This window comes from Ammodytes marinus (genome assembly GCF_949987685.1).
Source record: "Ammodytes marinus genome assembly, chromosome: 18".
NCBI classification, from domain to species: domain Eukaryota; kingdom Metazoa; phylum Chordata; class Actinopteri; order Uranoscopiformes; family Ammodytidae; genus Ammodytes; species Ammodytes marinus.
The window spans coordinates 25,858,776-25,878,100 of record NC_137222.1 but is presented as its reverse complement, the minus strand read 5'-3'; the positions used below and the strand labels follow the sequence as shown (position 1 = coordinate 25,878,100).

At 39.6% G+C, this 19,325-nt stretch overlaps 1 protein-coding gene across 1 annotated transcript in view; it reads right to left on the bottom strand.

The window, feature by feature from the left end:
- The window catches only part of chd1 (chromodomain helicase DNA binding protein 1), an 86,869-nt gene that overhangs the window by 32,519 nt on the left and 35,025 nt on the right, over window positions 1-19,325 (bottom strand). The window contains exons 15-18 of the mRNA XM_080047175.1: window positions 16,061-16,223; window positions 3,702-3,854; window positions 3,499-3,570; window positions 3,249-3,398 (exon numbers count right to left, since the gene is read on the bottom strand). Coding sequence (XP_079903301.1) covers window positions 3,249-3,398; window positions 3,499-3,570; window positions 3,702-3,854; window positions 16,061-16,223 — 538 coding nt within the window. The remainder of the gene's footprint in view (window positions 1-3,248; window positions 3,399-3,498; window positions 3,571-3,701; window positions 3,855-16,060; window positions 16,224-19,325) is intronic.

Sequence of the window (19,325 nt, the reverse complement as noted above, 5' to 3'; positions counted from 1 at the left end):
CATAGTGGATAGAGCACGAACCATATTGGCTCCGGCCTTCGTTGCAGTGGTCACGGGTTCAAATCTGACCCGAGGACCTTTACTGCAGGTCATCCCCCCTCTCTCTCTGTACTATCTAATAAAGTTTAAAAATTCCAGAAAAAAATCTTTAAATCTTTAATTCAATCATCACAAGTGAATAAATCAATACTTAATAACATAAACCAAGGAAATAGGTAATTCCGCATTATGGCTCATTTTTAACTAATGTTTCCCCTATGTTCATTCAGACACAGCGACAGTAGTTATAATGGTTCAAACTTAACTGGAAAACCGTACACATAATTACTGATAGTGAAATCATATTTCAAGTTTCAGATAAGTCTGATAAAGGGAGATGGTGACCATGGAGTAGCTTAAGCTAGTTAAGTAAAAAGATTTTAATGTATAAAATGTGTTGGTGATTATACAGAAAGGACAGAATTAAATTAGCTTGTTTCTTATCTTAGTGCATAATGTGCCCCCCACCACTGACCTCCCCTTATGACTAAGGGTGAATTTAAAGAAATGTAACTTAACCACAACATTTTTGATATTATGAAAGTCAATGTCCTGTTTTATTTGTTCAAATGTTGTACGAAAATGCTGTTTGTTTAGTGACATAATGTAGTCTTAGCCAATCAGCTGCTTGAGAAACTGAGTTCACTATTTGGGGCGGGACTTGGCTGGAGAGATGGAGTGGAAAAAAGACTGCAAGAAATAAGAATGATTGTGAATGATCAAAAACGAGGTAGGCAATACTTAATACTTAACGGCAAAGTACTGGCACAAGTATTATTTTGCAGATTGAAGTGTTAATAACTGGTCCATGTCAGCAATGAGTTGATCTTTTCTTTGAAAGTTCCAAACTGTGAAGGTTAAAGACTTTCTAGCCAATGTGGACGTTTGATGCTAGAGCCCCTGCGGAGGGACCGTCAGTTTAAATTTTAGTGACTAGTTTTCACCAAGAGACAGAGAGGAAAAACATGAGCTGGAGTTAACATGCTAACTAGCACAAGCCTTTGAGGACTAGCTTTGCCCGCTGGACCGGCGTCATTAGAACCAACCTACTGTTGCTGTCTGTCGCTGCATCATCTTGTGGATTTTTCTGACTGTATCTTGGTCTCATGAGTGTTTCTGGGATCATTTCAGATGTGCAACAGCTAGGGCCTTAACAGTCAGAAATCCAAGTGCTTGGTAAATAGTGGAGATATTGAATGCTTTAATCCCATGGGTGTTTATTTGTGACTTGGAATCCCAAGTTATTTTAATAAATATTCATTACCGATATTTGAGTTTCAATCTGAGGGTTTATCTTTACCGGAGTTTTTAAAAGTCAACTCGCATTTGGCTAGTAACAGGCTTTTAATGTGAAGGCGCACAGGAAATATTCTGTTCACACATGATACAGTAACTTAACTGCATATAGAAAGCCGTGTAGGCTACTGGTGGTGGTGACAAGAGTGTAGGCAGACGTTAGAAAAGCCGCCCGGCGAGCAACAATCTTTCACCAGCCAAAGTGGCGTAATAACTTACTCGCATAAGAGTTTTTACTTTTATATATGTAACACAATGAAAACGAGTAGTCATGAGCAGTATGGATGATGGTTAACTTTATTTTATTTATTTGAGTATTATTGTTTGCTGTGATTTCCCTTAATGTAATACCTTTGCTTGCTGTGGTTTTGTATTGTTTGATGTTGTGGACTTTCATCATTTTGTTTACCTCTCCCATGAACTGCCTGCTACACACAAGTCATGCCACTAATTGACACACCTGAACCTCGTTTAACAATCAGCAATCCGATTGGCTAGTTGAGCAGATCCTTCCTTTAAAAGACATGAAGGAACCATAGATGAGAGAAAGGAACTGGGGCGGAAGGAACTCCGAGAGAGGACTCTCAGAGGAGGGCTCCCTGAAAGGAGGGGAATGGCCTCCCGGGAAAAACTCTCTAGTGAAGGACTCGCTGGTGAGGAACTCTCTGGTCGGACGAACGTCCTGCCCGCTGTCGCAGACTGGATCTCCTCCCCCAGTGTTGCTGCTGGTGGGATCTCCTGTGTCTCGGTGAAATAGTCTTCCAGCGGACTGGATCTCCTGTGTCAACGCTCGCAACACTCCAACTAAAGGGAAGTGGCCTCTTCCTCCATTGGTGTGTGTGCTTTTTATATTCAGACACGAGAGGAGAAGCTGTTGATTCCTGTTCCTGTTTGATTTAGTGAGGTGCCAGATCCAGAGGCGACGGCGGAGCGGTGGTGACGACGGCGGAGCGGTGGTGACGACTGCACCTGTTGATGGGCTCGTATACATTCACGTTAAGGAAAGTTGTAACGCTAACCCACAGAGAGTGAATGTGGTTTTAAATGTACCGCGCTACAAGGCACACATTGATTTTCCTGTCTGTCTGACAGTGGCGGAGCGGCCCCTAGGAATCGCTGGCGCTGGACCTCCGGATTGGAGCGGCCCCCAGGAATCCCTGGCGCTTTTGGCGTGTGTTAATGTAGAGCCCTTTAAGCAGTGTTGTGCATCACTCCTCCTTGTATAAATGAGACAGTAGCATATCTCGTCAACCTAGACTTATTATCTTCGCACGTAATGCATTTTAATAGCAAATGCGATTAAAACCGTGTCACTGTACAGCCCTGCAAGTGTGAACACACGGACAGAGCTGTCCACTTGTAACCAGATTACCAAAATCAGATGTGGAAACAGGGTCTAAGAAACTGGAAGGGATTTATTTTGATTATAATAAATAATAAAGTATGAGGAGATTGCACTTGATGTTTTTTATTTTCACTTTGAGCCGTTTCATTACTTATTTTATTCACTATTGCATCATTTTCAGTTAGGGGAAAGGAAAGAAAAAGGGAAACAAGATAATGAATTGGAGTTTATTATCCCTTTTACATTGGTGTCTGTTACATTGTTTTGTGCATTTATTCAACATAATTGATTAATTCTGGAAGTTCCGGTGAAGGCAGTGCACTTTTATTCATTCATTATCCAGTATCCTTATACTTCCAGTGCTTCGTTCAGTTTTAACTGTCTCGCTGTGAAGTTTGACCAAAAACCAGCTGGCTCCTCTTTTCCTGGCTGCAGCCCTTGTCTATTTATCCATAGCCATTTTTTATGGTAAGTGTTACATTTTAGCAACTTGTACATCAACTGCTAAGACTCAGGATCCTGTTGGTTTCTAAATGTAGATAGTAGCCCAGATATAGTTGCCACTTACCTGTCTTTTCTGTCCGATCCTGTGGGCTCTGGCCTGGGCCTGCAGATCATTCTGGGGGTTCCAGTCTGAGTCAAAGATGACTACTGTGTCAGCTGATGCCAGGTTAATACCCAAACCACCCGCACGTGTTGATAACAAGAAGCAGAAATCCTAGGCACACACAAGTGGAGGTTCATTATATCGTACAGTCCTGGTTCATTTAAATGAAGCACAGAAGTGTAGTGTCTGTACCCAGGGAGAAAAAACTTACCTCTGAGCCCTCAGCATTAAAATGATCCAACGCCTGCCTCCTCATCTCCCCTTTGATCGAGCCATCTAATCTCTACACAAATAAGAATAGGAAGATGACATTAGAACTTTTTTGGTGAGCTGAATCTAAATTCCAGTAGTGTTTTATGGGGGCATGCATGTACAGTGTGTGTAATGGTGATGTGAGAACGGAGGGGTAGCTACCTGAAAGAGAAACTGCCTGCTCTTGAGGTAGTCAGCCAGGATATCAAGCATCCGTACCATCTGGGAGAAGATGAGAACTCGGTGTCCTCGCTCCTTCAAACGCAGCAGCAGTTTGTCCAACAGAACCAGCTTCCCACTGCTGCGGATCAGGAGCTGCAAGAGGAAGAGACACGCTTACTGTTCCCATCCCATTCAGATACTTTAACGAGCTTCCTCTGTCAGTGTTTCCCGCAGGATTTTTTCAGCAGCGGTGGTGTGGTCCCCTGATAGTGTTGTTTTTGTCAACGAAATATATGACAATTTCGTCGTCAACGAACATGTATCACGTGACAGAAACGAGACGAGACGCAACGTAAATGGTGGTCATGTGACGAAGACTATAATCAAATATATAATGCTTTATTGTTGACTAATAAAAACGGGACTAAATGTGGTTTACAAAAACAAAAACTCTGATAAAATATCTCTTCGTGTTCATTGACAAAAAGGAGAGGACACGAAATGTTATAAGGCTATTTTGTCTAGCCATTATTATTATTTTTGCATTATTTCTGTTTCCTGAGTCTCGGGGCTGCAAACAGGCTACGGCTTCAGATTAAAAGCATTTCACTGGCTTAACATGAGTATTTAACAAGACAAACATGAGTTGGCTTTTATTTTGAAATAGCAGGAAGTTAGCAGGCGACGTTACTTCCTCAATCCCCACTCGCGGCAATATGGAAGATGCAGCTGCGGCGGTGGTTTATCTATAACGACTAACCAGCTGCAGCCTGAAGTTACTGTATAGGCTAACTGTCAATATGCGGCCAAACGTACTCACGTCATCTTGACTGGATTCCTGTCGGATATTAACCATGACTCCTGTGTTCCCTGCTCTCCTGAGGCATGTCGAAAAAGTATTCCATTGTTTTCTGAACGAGTAGTAGCCCTGTTTGTGGACGTCTATCCATCAAAACTATGACGTAGGTCCTTAGCAACGGTCATTATACCCTTGACAGAGGTCTGTCTTGCTGGAAATAACAGACCTGTAGAATGCTGTGATTTACATAGGATTTTCAAAGTGCCATGTAATAAATTCTGTCAACAAATTCCACTGTATGCAGTCTGTGCTTCCAATCTCATGGTTCAAACCATTTGTGTTATATCTTGTAATACAAAATCTGACTTCAGTTTACAAGCAATACAAGTCATACACAAACATTTTATTTGCACTTTGTTATTATGTTATTGTAGCCAGGGCCGCTGCTACACTTTTGGGTGCCCTAAGCAGAAATTGTCAGTGATGCCCCCCCCCCCCCGAAAAAAAACACCCAGAAGCTCGCGTCCGCAGGGCGCGAGCGAAATTTTTTTGCCCTTGCAAGATCTCTGCGACTGCTTTTTGGCACATTTGCCAGCATTTACTAACAGAAAGAACAGCTTAACTTGTGAAAAAACTGCCTTTGCAAAGGAATTGAGTGATAGGATCATAGACTGATTATGAGATAATGGGCCCCTGGGCTTACACTCTTAAAGGGCCCCCCACTTGTCCCTATCCAGTCAGGTACACTGAATTTTCTACACGGATACATACAATTAATGGCAAAAACATATTAAGGAAGTCAGTGTTTTCCACAGGATTTTGGGGTATTGTTGGAGGGACCCTGTACCTTGTTGGGGGGTGGGTGGAATTTTTTTACCTTTTTAAAGTAAAATGCATCAATCTGGTGCACTTTGTGAGGAAATTTTAGAGACTAGAGAGATATCAAATCCTGAGATGCAGAAGGAACATTATTTTTCAGATTTTTCTTAAACAGGTAGCACTCTTTACTCTGCAACTGTAAAAACAGTAGATTGGTCTGCAGACCCATGTTCTATGATGGAGGGGCCCATTTCAACAGATAAAGGGTGGATATGAACAATTTAGAATTCACACATATAAAGTTTATTTGTGTATGTGTGAGGGGGCCTTCAACCCCCTTAGACAGAGCTACTAATGCTGTTGTTTTTAACTTGCTTTTGTATTTCTCCCCTACTAGTTGAGGGGCCCATGATGATTTCTATCTTGTTACATTTTAATGAGTATTTATATTTAGGTTATTCCTTTTTGGACCCTGTTATTGACATCAGTGACTGAGCTCTTTGACTATGCAACATGAAAAGTTACTATCAGTATCTCTGGCTAAGGGCCCCCCTGAGCCCTTGGGCCCCTGGGCCTGTGCCCGGTGTGCCTGTGCAGTAATCCACCCCTGGATAGGTTACACAATTAAGAAAAAACAACGATGGGCCTGTTTATAACTAATTTATATATTTTTTGTAATGTAATGATTATCATGAACTTTTAAAAAAATAAGCTATTTTGGGGGGCCCCCGGACCATCTCTTTTTCCTTTTTAATTAAAAAAAAAAAAAAAAATATATATATATATATATATATATATATATATATATATATATATATATATATATATATTTTTTTTTTTTTTATATATATATATATATATATAATTTTTTTTTTTGGGGTGCCCCCCCAGGAACTTGGTGCCCTACGCAGTCTGCGTATAGGGAGCGGCTGCCCTGATTGTAGCACTAGCATTCAAGAACCTTTTTTCTCTTAATTAAACTTGAATGTAATGTCAATTTTTTCTGGCATTGTCATTTGAAGCTATTTTATTTAGGCATATTTATTTTATGTAAATGTATGTCATTAGACAGGAGATTTTGAAAAACAAAGAGAAGCTGTCCGAGCTCCACCAGACTGCTGTTCAGGTTGAGGAATCCGGCATTCTTACATGTTTGGTAGCTCAAATAAATATGATGTAAATTCAATCAGAGCGTCTTCCGTGTCTGGAATTGCATGTATTCTTGAGTCTAAGGTAAAAATAATACAGGTCCTTCTCATATAATTAGCATATTGTGATAAAGTTGATTATTTTCCATAATGTAATGATAATGATTGAACTTTCATATATTTTAGATTCATTGCACACCAACTGAAATATTTCAGGTCTTTTGTTGTTTTAATACTGATGATTTTGGCATACAGCTCATGAAAACCCCCAATTCCTATCTCAAAAAATTAGCATATCATGAAAAGGTACTCTAAACGAGCTCTTAACCTAATCATCTGAATCAACTAATTAACTCTAAACACCTGCAAAAGATTCCTGAGGCATTTAAAAACTCCCAGTCTGGTTCATTACTCAAAACCGCAATCATGGGTAAGACTGCCGACCTGACTGCTGTCCAGAAGGCCATCATTGACACCCTCAAGCAAGAGGGTAAGACACAGAAATAAATTTCTGAGCGAATAGGCTGTTCCCAGAGTGCTGTATCAAGGCACCTCAGTGGGAAGTCTGTGGGAAGGAAAGAGTGTGGCAGAAAACGCTGCACAACCAGAAGAGGTGACCGGACCCTGAGGAGGATTGTGGAGAAGGGCCGATTCCAGACCTTGGGGGACCTGCGGAAGCAGTGGACTGAGTCTGGAGTAGAAACATCCAGAGCCACCGTGCACAGGCGTGTGCCACTTTTGAACCAGAAACAGCAACAGAAGCGCCTGACCTGGGCTACAGAGAAGCAGCACTGGACTGTTGCTCAGTGGTCCAAAGTCCTTTTTTCGGATGAAAGCAAATTTTGCATGTCATTCGGAAATCGAGGTGCCAGAGTCTGGAGGAAGACTGGGGAGAAGGAAATGCCAAAATGCCTGAAGTCCAGTGTCAAGTACCCATAGTCAGTGATGGTCTGGGGCGCCATGTCAGCTGCTGGTGTTGGTCCACTGTGTTTTATCAAAGGCAGGGTCAATGCAGCTAGCTATCAGGAGATTTTGGAGCACTTCATGCTTCCATCTGCTGAAAAGCTTTATGGAGATGAAGATTTCATTTTTCAACAAGACCTGGCACCTGCTCACAGTGCCAAAACCACTGGTAAATGGTTTACTGACCATGGTATTACTGTGCTCAATTGGCCTGCCAACTCTCCTGACCTGAACCCCATAGAGAATCTGTGGGATATTGTGAAGAGGAAGTTGAGAGACACCAGACCCAACACTGTGGATGAGCTTAAGGCCGCTATCGAAGCATCCTGGGCCTCCATAACACCTCAGCAGTGCCACAGGCTGATTGCCTCCATGCCACGCCGCATTGAAGCAGTCATTTCTGCGAAAGGACTCCCGACCAAGTATTGAGTGCATAACTGAACATAATTATTTGAAGGTTGACTTTTTTTGTATTAAAAACACTTTTCTTTTATTGGTCGGATGAAATATGCTAATTTTTTGAGATAGGGATTTTTGGTTTTTCTTTACTTTTTTGCCAAAATCATCAATATTAAAACAATAAAAGGCTTGAACTACTTCAGTTGTGTGTAATGAATCTAAAATATATGAAAGTCTAATGTTTATCAGTACATTACAGAAAATATTGAACTTTATCACAATATGCTAATTATATGAGAAGGACCTGTATAAGATAAGATAACCTTGTTTGACTTGTGGGACTTAAAGAACATTTTGATTTTGGCTGTACTATACTAGGTACTTGTACTATATTAACTGTGTTAAATATAATTGCATTACTAAAAAGACTAAAATACAAATGTCATTGACTTAAGACTAGACTTAAATGTCATCAGTTTTTGTTGACTAAGACTAGACGAAAATAGTCCCAGATAATTCTGACTAAGAGAAGACTAAAAAGCTCAAGACTTTTAGTCAACTGAAACTTGACTAGACTAAAAAGAGTTTAAACGTGACTAAGACTAATAAAAACTAAAATGACAGTTTGACACAAAGACTAGACTAAAACTAAACTTAAAACAGGCCGCCAAAAAACAACACTACTAGGGGCATGCCCCCCCCGAACATTTTTTGTACCATTTAAATTTGAAAGCATGAATCTGGTGCACTTTGAGAGGAGAAAATGCATTTAAATCCCATTCAAGGAGTCTTGTGTATTACTATAGATAGGATAATTGATGCTGACTCTTAAACAAGTTTAACCCTATTAACCCTAGCCCCTTAGCTATTTTTTAGATGTTTTGGTTCGTCTGGATTTATTCTCTTATTAAGATTGCATTCATCGCCCCTTTAACGCACAGCAGTCAAGCTATGAACATAAGTACAGAATATGTACTGCACTGATGCTGTTTGAATGTAGGAAATATCAATTAGACCAAGGGTGTCAAACTCATTTTCACAAAGGGCCACTCTACGATATGATAATCACACTAAGGGCCAGACATGTAGTTTACCGACATGCCTTCTTTTTAATCCAAAAAGTAAAAACAACATACCTATGAATATATTGTAAACCAACCTGCGTACAGGGCAAATAGGCTAGGTTTTGTTTAAACATTTGGGGGTACAAATTATAGGTGGGGGGGGAGGGGGTATGGGGGCGACCCCCAGAAAATGTTGAACTAAACACAACATTTCCTGCATTCTGGTGGATAAAAATCAACCGATCTGTGCCTTTTCTAGAATCAATTTAGTGGAAATTTATTTTTTTTCTGTGAAGGAGAAGACAATATTCAGGTTCATTGAGGCAGAGCTATTATGGAATATCATTTTTCTTTAGGAATCATGACCCAGGCCTGCACCGGTGTTAACTATTTATGACAGTTTACATTGGTAATGAAATGCAAAGCCACCACTGGAAACAAAAGGGATGGAGTATCAGTAGCTACATAACACATAACCAGATAATGTTTGCATTCATCCTTAGACACTTGACACAATCAAACACCAATATTAGCATGCTATTTAGCCACATAGATTGGCCTATTTAAAGCCCTTTAGAAAACTGACATCTTTTTCATTGATGCAAGTTCATCAATTCATGGCTTAAAATCCTGAGCTGTAGAACTTTCAGCAGACATTCCTAGCGGTAAGCTGCGCGAGTGTCCACCCGTTGGGAGTGTGGGCGACGCGCGGATATGACACAGGCTTCACATGCAGCAACAAATTTAAAATGTTTAACCTAAATTGATATGCAAATGATTTTTATAGTAGCGGCGGGAAAAATATAGCAGCGGAGGTGCACCGCTGCTGTGTGAACCTGGGGGAAACACTGTCTTTTGTATGAGTAGCTTGCAAGCTAACAGAGCTAACGGGCTAACGCAGCACCACTCGGCAGCCGCGTTCAAGAGGAAAATAGCAATAACAGCAAGACTATTTTCATCTATCAAAGTATTTATTTTTTCAAACAAACCAGAGTTGATGGATTTTTGAACAGGGGAAGTGCTAACCAATGCTGTATTTGTGGGTTTTATTTCGTCCTTTTTATACTTTTTGTGGACCTTTTTGTTGCCGATTGACAGTTGCATTGCTTTTAAATTTGACATTTAACATTGATAACTTTTGTTATTATTTTGTATCACAGGTCTAGTGCTCTCATTGCAGGTGAGGAGCACTCCACTGCACCTGCCGACACTGCTTTGACTTCAGCTGATATCTTGTAATTAATTCACATTTTATCAACCTTGACAACATATAGTACCCCTCTACCTGTTTATTAATAAGTGTATATTGAAGGATTTATTAACCTTCATAAGCATTGTTCCCGATTTATAACAGGTACCTGCAAAATTTTAATAAGAGCATAGTTTACTGCTAATACATTAATAATAGTTATGTCTATAGATTAAAGAAAATTAACTAATTAATCACACATTTTTCTGTAATTAGTCTAGATTTATCTCAATTAATCAATAAATGAATCGCGATTAATGTCATTTTTCTACTTAAGACCGAAGCTTGTAATAGGTATTTACTTGAGTAAAATCATGGAATTAGTGTAGAAAAAGGACTGGGCGATATGGGCTAAAATATTCTTTAGTGCTTTCCATTGGAAAGATTTTGCGCATTTTATTGATTGTTCCACCTCCTTATCCACTCCAATACAATGGATCCAGCACTATTTTATTTGGAAAAAAAATTGTCTTTTTCCGGTAAAGGCATGGGGTAAAGGTAAACACACATACAGCGTGCACCGCAGACTACATCACACTCACTCACCAAGGAGACTAGTTGGGAGGGGAGAGTGAGTATGTTTCCAGTGACTGTCCTATAACCAGGCGGCTTGCTTTGTGTAGTTTGGCTGCACACGTGAACACGTGACAGGAAGTAAACAAAACTGTGTTAACGGCGTTCATTTTTTCAAACATGTTTCATTATTTAAATTAATTTACAAAATTAACGCATCCATTTTGACAGCCCTAATTAATAGGGATGCACCGAAATGAAAATTCTTGGCCGAAACCGAAACCGAATAAAATTAAACAGTTGGCCGAAAGGCCGAAACCGAATACCGAAAGAGGCTTTTGCAGTTTTGTTTATTATTTAGTCAATTATTTCAACATTGCATACATGAACTCCCAAATGTTCTCCTCAAACATAGCCTACAACTAAAAAGCCACCCTAAATAAATAATTAAACAGTAAAACCTTCAAATCTAAGAGTAAAATTAATATTTTACTAGGAATTAATTTGTGAACCTCTGACTGATTTTTACCTTGACTTATATGAAGATGAATCTACAAAAAGATCGACTTATTGCCTTTCTTCATTTTTTGCAGTGCAGGTTGAGTTGCTCTAAAAAAAACTGCACCACAGCTCCCACCACAATGTTCAGACTTCAGAATTTGCTTCAAAGCCCTGATCATAACAATGAGAGGCTTTAAACGATGTCCATTCTTAGGAGGTGATTGTAACCTTTTCGTCTGTAGAATGAAACTAACGGGGGGAGGCGGCTTGCTGGACATATATTTAGTCGCGCTGTCAGTTTGCCGACTTGGCTCTGTGTATTCAGGCTCGAGAAATGCAATCAGAACGTAGGAGCCTTGAAACTAACTAAAGTTTTTATTGGCGCGGCGGCCCTCACCGGCGAGGTGTCACTGTGAATGACACCGTTACCAACTGTCACACTGTCACAGAGTTTCACCGGGTGAATCGCTGCTTCGCTCGCGCAAGGCTTTTGTGTTTATATGGTGATTAAACATCAGTCTTGGACGAGCGTTTTAACTTTATGCTGCATTAAGCATTGCACTGTCTGCGCCGTGTTTCATCCAGTTTGAAAAAATTCTCCCACACTGGACTCTGACATTTTCATGCACGCTCCAAACTGCTCCTGCTGCGCGCTCACAAAGAGACGTGGACTCGCATACACGGTTACGTCTCTCTTTACTGCCATTTCCTGGTTTACAAGCGCGCAGCTCTAAAAACAACTCTTTAAAAACATATTTCCTTAGTGTCATTTAGTTCGCCAATTTTCGGTAATGTTGTTCGGCTTTTTAACTGTTTCGGGCCTAAACCGAAAATGACTTATTTTGCCATTTTCGGACGAACTTTTTCGGTGGCCGAATATTCGGTGCATCCCTACTAATTAATAACAAAATGCTTAGTAAAGGTATGTTTGTAAGACTCCATAAATGGGTTTTTAATGCCCTTATTAACAATGAGAAACTCATAAGACTTTTGTTAATGTAAATAAGCAATCAATAAATAGTCTTATAAGTGCTTATACATTTCTTATTATCTCACAATAAACATGTTAATTAGGTTATCATTAACACTTATATTCTTATTAACACAAATTAATATTAATAAGCATCTATTAACCCATTGATGACTATGGCAATCTAGGATGCATGTCCTTAATGCCTGAGGGTTTTCTGAAAACAATAGTACGAATTGTCATGTCTACCAAAACCTTAATATCTAAGCATGTGTAGCACATAGAAACATGAAATAAAATACATTTAAAAGTTAAGGTTCACAGGTCAAAATTATATGGGGGAGAAAATAAATAAATAAATAATATAAAATATTTAAAAATAATGTGCTAAATGAGGTTATAATCCTGCTTCCTTTTAGCATGGATAGTAGTGACAAAGTGTGTAGTGGAGGGATAAAGATAGACAGATATAGGAAGGAGGAGATAGCTTTATTTTATTATTTAGTTCAATTATCAATGGCACCATAAATCCAACTTCCCAGTTCAACTGGAACGCAGACTGACTGTCAGGAACCGATCAGCTGGTCCAAACGGCTGTATACCACGGAGATGAAAACGAAACTGAAACTTAACTATCGCCTGGCTGGGCTGAATTTGAGTTGGAGCAGCAACATATAGCCGAAATTCATAAATATTGTTAATAAATAGATGCAATGTGTTGCGTGATTTTCATCAGTAGTCTATAGTAGACTTTGATTCTGCGCACAAAACGCCACTAACTGTTCTGTAATACACTATCGCGGACACAGCCGGCGTATTTTATTTATTTATTGATTTTATTTATTGATTTTTTGCGTGATTTTCGGCAAACCACACAACTTTTGGGTGGTCACGTGGTCTTAAAAAAATCAACAAAACCCACCTCATTTGTATTTGAACCAATGACGGTGCATTTTATGCTGCGCATGCCATGAAAAGTAGATAAAGTAACAATGCTGCGCTACGCAGCAGCCGGCAGGAGATATATGGAAGTAAATGAGTGTCATCGGATTTTGAAAATAAAAAGCCATTGAATTTTAAGCACTGAATATTTATGCATTGAAATAACGTATCTGAATTTTTTGCAGCATTGAAATAATGTATCTGAATTTTTTGCCGCATTGAAATAATGTATCTGAATTTTTTTGCCTCTGAATTTAACTCATTACATTTTAAACAACTAATTTTCACCTTTATTTTACAATGTTCTCAAATTCAAATATTCAACGTGCCAAATTCAACTGCAAAATCCCATGTATGAAATTCAGAGTAAAACTTTGGGGACCCAAGGAAGAGCAATCGATCATAGATGCTAGATCGCGTTCAAACAAAGAGAGCTAGTGGGAATATTAGCTTGTTGCCTTGGATACCCCTGACTGATACAGGAAGGCAAATCAGGTTTTAGCCATGTCAAACGGCAACGCAAGTAACGATGGTGCTTGGGTGAGTACAAATAGGTTTCTATATGGGGAAGAATATAATGGCTAGCATATATATATAGAAACATGTCTGTACTCACCAAAGCACCATCGTTACTTGCGTTGCCGTTTGACATGGCTAAAACCTGATTTGCCTTCCTGCATCAGTCACCTGTTTAATCTGCATAAACATGGACATGTAGAACAAGATATTTGCTGTCTGTTCACAGTCCGGCCAAACACGGATCAAGGAAAAATAAGCCTTTCGGCGCCAATCACTCGACAGGCCAGTCAATTGGTGCACCTCTGATTAGTTAAAAAATCCCAAAAAGCAGATGTCACATATGTCTATATTTTACACTCAACACAAATATAAACGCAACACTTTTGTTTTTGCTCCCATTTTTCATGAGATGGACTTAAAGATCTAAAATTCATTCCAGATACACAATTGTACCATATCTCTCAAACATTGTTCACAAATCTGTCTAAATGTGTGATAGTGAGCACTTCTGCTTTGCTGAGATAATCCATCCCACCTCACAGGTGTGCCACATCAAGATGCTGATCTGACATCATGATTAGTGCACAGGTGTGCCTTAGACTGTCCACAATAAAAGGCCACCCTGAAATGTGCAGTTTTGTCTCACAGCAAAATGCCACAGATGCCACAAGCATTGAGGGAGCGTGCAATTGGCATGCTGACAGCAGGAATGTCAACCAGATCTGTTGCTCGTGCATTGAATGTTCATTTCTCCACCATAAGCCGTCTCCAGCAACTTCGCACAGCCATTGAAGAGGAGTGGACCAACATTCCACAGGCCACAATTGACAATCTGATAAACTCTATGCGAAGAAGATGTGTTGCACTGCATGAGGCAAATGGTGGTCACACCAGATACTGACTGGTTCTGAGTCCCCAGACCCCCAATAAAGCAAAAAAATGCACATTTCAGAGTGGCCTTTTATTGTGGACAGTCTAAGGCACACCTGTGCACTAATCATGATGTCAGATCAGCATCTTGATGTGGCACACCTGTGAGGTGGGATGGATTATCTCAGCAAAGCAGAAGTGCTCACTATCACACATTTAGACAGATTTGTGAACAATGTTTGAGAGAAATGGTACAATTGTGTATCTGGAATGAATTTTAGATCTTTAAGTCCATCTCATGAAAAATGGGAGCAAAATCACAAGTGTGGCGTTTATATTTTTGTTGAGTGTAGTTTAACCCATTGATGATGGCTGCTGCGCGATGCCACATTGTATCTCCTGCCTGATGCTGCGTCGCGCAGCATTGTTACTTTATCTAATTTTCATGGCGTACGCAGCATAGAATGCACCGTCATTGGTTCAAATACACATGAGGTGGGTTTTGTTGATTTTTTAAGACCACGTGACCACCCAAATGTTGTGTGGTTTGCCGAAAATCAGCCAATAAAAAAAATAAAAAATAAAAAAATAAAAAATAATAATAATAAAAATACGCCAGCTGTGTCGGCGATAGTGTATTACAGAACAGTTAGTGGCGTTTGGAGCGCAGAATCTTGGTCTACTATAGGCTACTGACGAAAATCACACAACACATTGCATCTATTTATTAACAATATTTAAGAATTCAGGCTATATTTTGCTGCATTAACTCAAATTCAGCCCAGCCAGGCGATAGTTAAGTTTCAGTTTTGTTTTCATCTCCGTGGTATACAGCCGTTTGGACCAGCTGATCGGCTTCCGACAGCGGGAGTCAGTCTGCGTTCCAGTTGTACTGGGAAGTCGGATTTATTGTGCCAGTGATAACTGAACTAAATAATAAAATAAAGCTATCTCCTCCTTCCTCTATCTGTCTATCTTTATCCCTCCACTACACACTCAGTCACTACTATCCATGCTAAAAGGAAGCAGGATTATAACCTCATTTAGCACATTATTTTTAAATATTTTATATTAGTTTTTTTTTCTCCCCCATCTAATTTTGACGATTTTTAGAAAAAAGTGTTGGTTTGTAAGCGCTAAGGGAGCATGTTTAAATAAAACCTGTGAACCTTAACCTTTAAATGTATTTTATTTCATGTTTCTATGTGCTACACAGGCTTAGATATTAAGGTTTTGGTAGACTTGACAATTCGTACTATTTTTTCAGAAAACCCTCAGGCATTAAGGACATGCATCCTAGATTGCCATAGTCATCAATGGGTTAAGCAAATTAAATAAAACCGGTAATGACAAACTTGTACGAATATCAAGCCAATAGGACACTCGCTGTGAGAGACATGGGCTCTCAATTTTTTTTCCTTTGGAGCTTAATAACAGCGCCACCATGCGGTTGATTGCACTCCTGCCCTGGTGGGAACGTACACTTGGATGAATTTCAGATTTTCTGTGTGCAGTGGAGCCAGAGCACTAGCATTTAGACAAAGTGACAGAAGTATGCAGGGTAGGACATGTGTGCTGCCTTTCAGACACACAATAAACAGACCTGTAAGGCTTCAGCTCTGTTGAGGAACTCGTTGTCCTCCGGGGGCTTGATAAGGTAACAGTGGTTACAACACTTCTTCAGCTCCATCATGACGTTCAGGAAGCCTGAGGTGCTGCCTTTGGTGCCTTTACTCAGAGCCTTGTAGTTCCTGGTCAGAATCCATCTTAACAAACAAAGAGAGAAATGTTAATATTCTATGAGTGATGGTTAAAATGAGATCAACTCACAATGTCCCATTCCACAATGTCTGAGCCTTTTCTTTATCACTCAAGTAGGAGGGGAACACAGATCAATTGATTGACTGAACAAGTTGCAGGGCATTTGCAACAATTTTTGAGACTGAGGTTGAGAAGTAAGGCTGTGCTCATTCACAATATCCCTGCATTTCCAAGTCATTTCAATAAGCCTACAATGGTGCAGCGAAACACACACCCTAATCTTGGACAAATATAAAAGGTTCATGTCTTTTTTCTACACATAACTGGTACTAGTATTAGGGTTGCAAAGGGGTGGAAAGTTTCCGGTAAATTTCCGGAAACTTTGGGAATATTCCACATTGGGAAAATAGGAGTTAACTGAATGGCGGTAATTTAAATGATCTGTTTCATATCCAAACATACAGTGGAGGAAATAAGTATTTGATCCCTCACTGATTCTGTAAGTTTGCCCACTTACAATGAAATGAACAGTCTATAATTTTAATGCTAGGTTTATTTTAACAGTGATAGACAGAATATCAAAAAGAAAATCCAGAAAATCACATAAAGAAAATATATAAATTATTTTGCATTTCATTGAGTGAAATAAGTATTTGATCCCCTATCAACACATTGCTTAGTACAGTGATTCTCAATTATTTTCTGTCATGCCCCCCCTTGGGGACAGAATTTTTTTCACGCCCCCCTCCCCCCTAAATTGAAATACTATTGAGAACCTGCTAATATTTATTTATCTGTACAAAACAACTGTATGAGTTTCTGGCACAAGCATTCTGCATACAATCACCTTATTATCAAATTAGATAACAAATTAGCTGAGATAACTTCTGCAGCAAAAAAAATCAAAGTTCAGTTTATTAGCTCAATTTGTAACATTTAAACAAGACTGCTCAGTCTGTGTGAATCTCAGGACAGAGAAACAAGAGCAAATGATTCACTGAGGTTTGCATTTAATTCAAAACATTTTTAAACTGTAAACATAGTTAAGGTGGTGTTTTTTTATCATTATAGGCCAATAGGCCTTCTGTGATGCGATAACCAATAATTAATTAATGTTATTATTAGTCTACTTGCTTGATTTCTTTTTAAATAGCCTAAAAAGACACTTGGAAACACATGTGGACATTTATTTACTGCAAATCGCGGCCTTTCGCGCGGATATGACCATACACAAGCACACATCGGCTTGCTAGCACAATTTATTTTTTGTCAGTTGGAAATCAAGGCAGCCCGCGCCCCTCCCCCCCCCCCCCCCCCCCCTTGACAACTCACGGCGCCCCAGGGGGGCGCGCCCCACCATTTGAGAAGCACTGGCTTAGTACTTGGTGGAGGAACCCTTGTTGGCAAGTACAGAGGTCAGACGTGTCTTGTAGTTGATGACCAGGTTTGCACACATCTCAGGAGGATTATTTGGACCACTCCTCTTTGCAGATCCTCTCCTAATCTTTAACCCATTGATGACTATGGCAATCTAGGATGCATGTCCTTAATGCCTGAGGGTTTTCTGAAAAAATACTACGAATTGACAATGTCTACCAAAACCTTGATATCTAAGCCTGTGTAGCACAGAAACATTAGAATACATTTAAAAGGTAAGGATCACAGGTTTTATTTAAACATGCTCCCTTAGCGCTAACAAACCAACACATTTTTCTAAAAATCATCAAAATTAGATGGGGGAGAAAAAATAAATAAAATAATATGAAATATTTAAAAATAATATGCTAAATTAGGTTTTAATCCTGCTTCCTTTAACCCATTGATGACGGCTGCTGCGCGATGCCACATTGTATCTCCTGCCGGCTGCTGCGTAGCACAACATTGTTACTTTATCTAATTTTCATGGCGTGCGCAGCATAAAATGCACCGTCATTGGTTCAAATACACATAAGGTGGGTTTTGTTGATTTTTTAAGACCACGTGACCACCCAAAAGTTGTGTGGTTTCACGTCAATAAAAAATAAAATAAAAAAAATACGCTGGTTGTGTCCGCGATAGTGTATTACAGAACAGTTAGTGGCGTTTGGTGCGCAGAATCAAGGTCTACTATATAACTGAACTAAATAATAAAATAAAGCTATCTCCTTCCTATATCTTTCTATCCTTATCCCTCCACTACACACTCAGTCACTACTATCCATGCTAAAAGGAAGCAGGATTATAGCCTCATTTAGCACATTATTTTCAAATATTTTATATTATTTATTCTTTTTTTTATAATTGACGATTTTTTGAAAAATGTGTTGGTTTGTAAGCGCCAAGGGAGCATGTTTAAATAAAACCTGTGAACCTTAACTTTTAAATGTATTTTATTTCATGTTTCTATGTGCTACACAGGCTTAGATATTAAGGTTTTGGTAGACTTGACAATTCGTACTATTTTTTCAGAAAACCCCCAGGCATTAAGGACATGCATCCTAGATTGCCATAGTCATCAATGGGTTAAGCATGGATAGTAGTGACTGAGTATGCAGTGGAGAGATAAAGATAGACAGATAGAGGAAGGAAGAGATGGCTTTATTTTATAATTTAGTTCAGTTATCACTGGCACCATAAATCGCAGAGTTACGTATGTAACTCCGGTTCTATGAATCCTGGATGACCGCCAGAGGGGTGCATTAAGCACTGGATATATCCATCTAGCGCACGCGCAGTTCGAGTACCTACATCAACAAAGTCACCTGTGACCCTAGTGACACCGGAAGGACTATATAGCCCGGTGTCTACAGAGGACCAAGGTTTTGAGTCTGTCGCTTGAGCTTCAGCTCCCTCTACATATTATCTATTGGATTAAGGTCCGGAGACTGGCTAGGCCACTCCATGACCTTAATGTGCTTCTTCTTGAGCCACTCCTTTGTAGGGCTGGCCCAAATGCCATTTTTTAGGCTTTGAGTATTCGTTGGTTTTTCCGAGCGAATATTCGGATATTCGTTCCAGAAAAACACACCATCAAACCAACATTAATAATGCCAATGTTCTCACTGAAACCGAGTGTGTGAGCCGAGACAGCAAGCTGCGTAGTTTGTTGATGCTTTAATAACTTTCGA